Source organism: Phytophthora infestans, genomic scaffold (genome assembly GCF_000142945.1).
Source record: "Phytophthora infestans T30-4 supercont1.27 genomic scaffold, whole genome shotgun sequence".
Classification (NCBI taxonomy): Eukaryota; Oomycota; class Peronosporomycetes; order Peronosporales; family Peronosporaceae; genus Phytophthora; species Phytophthora infestans.
Genome location: NW_003303732.1, coordinates 1809109 through 1810584, shown reverse-complemented (window position 1 = coordinate 1810584; position 1476 = coordinate 1809109). Strand labels below are relative to the sequence as shown.

Genomic DNA, 1476 nt, shown 5'->3' with positions numbered 1-1476 from the left:
CAGCAAAAAAGGCAGCGTTAATTAATTTAAAAAAAACGACTCAAAGATCGGTTTATACGCTGGCTAATTCCGTATAAAATATTCGTAGACATAGTCGGGTGAACACGTGGCCAGTTTCATGTCTCGTTATGAGTTTACGGTACGATATTTGTCGCGAGTTCGTCCAAGCGAAACATCCAGAATTACCAAGAGTTCGTAAAATTTCTGACGATAACGACCAATGGCAGCTGGTATTTAATTCTATCTCACTCCGCAATTTACGCGCCATCTCCCAATCTCCGGCCACTTTTTTTATGCGTATTTCTTCCTTTTTCGTTGTGATCGCAGCTACCTTTGTGGCTACCAGCGCGGCTCTCACAGGCCCAAATCAAGTCGACCAGCGTCTTCTAAGGACTCACCACGCGCCTAGTCCCGTGTCCGAAGAAAGGGGTATCAGTAATATCCCTCTTGAGAAAAATTGACGTTGACGTTTCAAGAATCGCACTCGGGAAGGACATTACCTACTTCAATGGTCTCACTAAGGCGGATCGGAAGAAGTACACCGAGGGGCTCAACATATTGCTAAAAAGATTTAAGACCGCGAAGGATCCACGCATCACATCTTCGTAAGGTGTCGTCGAACCCAGCGCAATCATTTTCAGAGTGTCAAGTCCAGCACAAGCATCATGTGATTTCAGTAGCAGTTGAAAAGTGCAGTGATCGTAATTTACGGGTTCTAGCTGCAGTGTTGCTTGAATTTTACTATCAGTTGTTAAAAGACTCAAGGAGCATGGGGGGGGGCTGATATTTTTTATTCGCTATCTCGAAGAGCAGTTGATTGCTGCGCCCTGCTGAAATTGTACTTGTACCTGCTCTTGAGTTTCATGACGAGCTCGGCTCCCGACCACACGGCGCTTGTCAAAAGATGCTGTGAGTAACGCGAATTACATGTACAGGTAATGGAGTTTAAGACACTGTGTAGTCTTTGACGAGCTCCTTACAGGAGATACAATGTTATGCATTTCCTTGGGACCGGGTCGCGGGTGCTTTGTCGGCGAGTTGACGAGCACCTTACTGCTTATATAAAGCTACTGGCGTTTCGTGACTAGCATGGTGGCTGCACGACGTTAGTTATCTTTGCATGATGATGCAGGATGTAGCTGCTAAAATGACAAACACCGCTGGTGGCGCAACTTCGCTTAGTTTAAATTAATAAAAAAAAATCCATTGCCCCTAATTTTGCCCCTACAGTAACACAGTTCTTCGAAGTGCTGACATGTTACGGTAAGTTGCTTATGACTGGTTGGTTGCGCAACTTTTTGTAGATTAGCATAAAGTTGCAGGAAGACAAACTTTTCCGTCGTTCTACTTACAGCCTTTTTATATAAATACTATACCGGCACCAAGAAATATTTGCCTCAGAATTTAAAAGCTGACAGCTCTGTGCGCGTGAAGAGTTTGTCATCCTGCAACTTTGACATGTTGTTAGCGATGAAC

At 44.4% G+C, this 1476-nt stretch overlaps 1 protein-coding gene across 1 annotated transcript; it reads left to right on the top strand.

Moving 5' to 3' along the window:
- Positions 1–293: 293 nt before the first annotated feature.
- On the top strand, positions 294–461 carry PITG_22983 (uncharacterized protein; the record flags this gene model as incomplete). Its single annotated transcript, XM_002900177.1, has 1 exon — positions 294–461. One exon carries the CDS (start codon positions 294–296, stop codon positions 459–461), a length of 168 nt encoding a protein of 55 aa, XP_002900223.1.
- Positions 462–1476: the final 1015 nt, after the last annotated feature.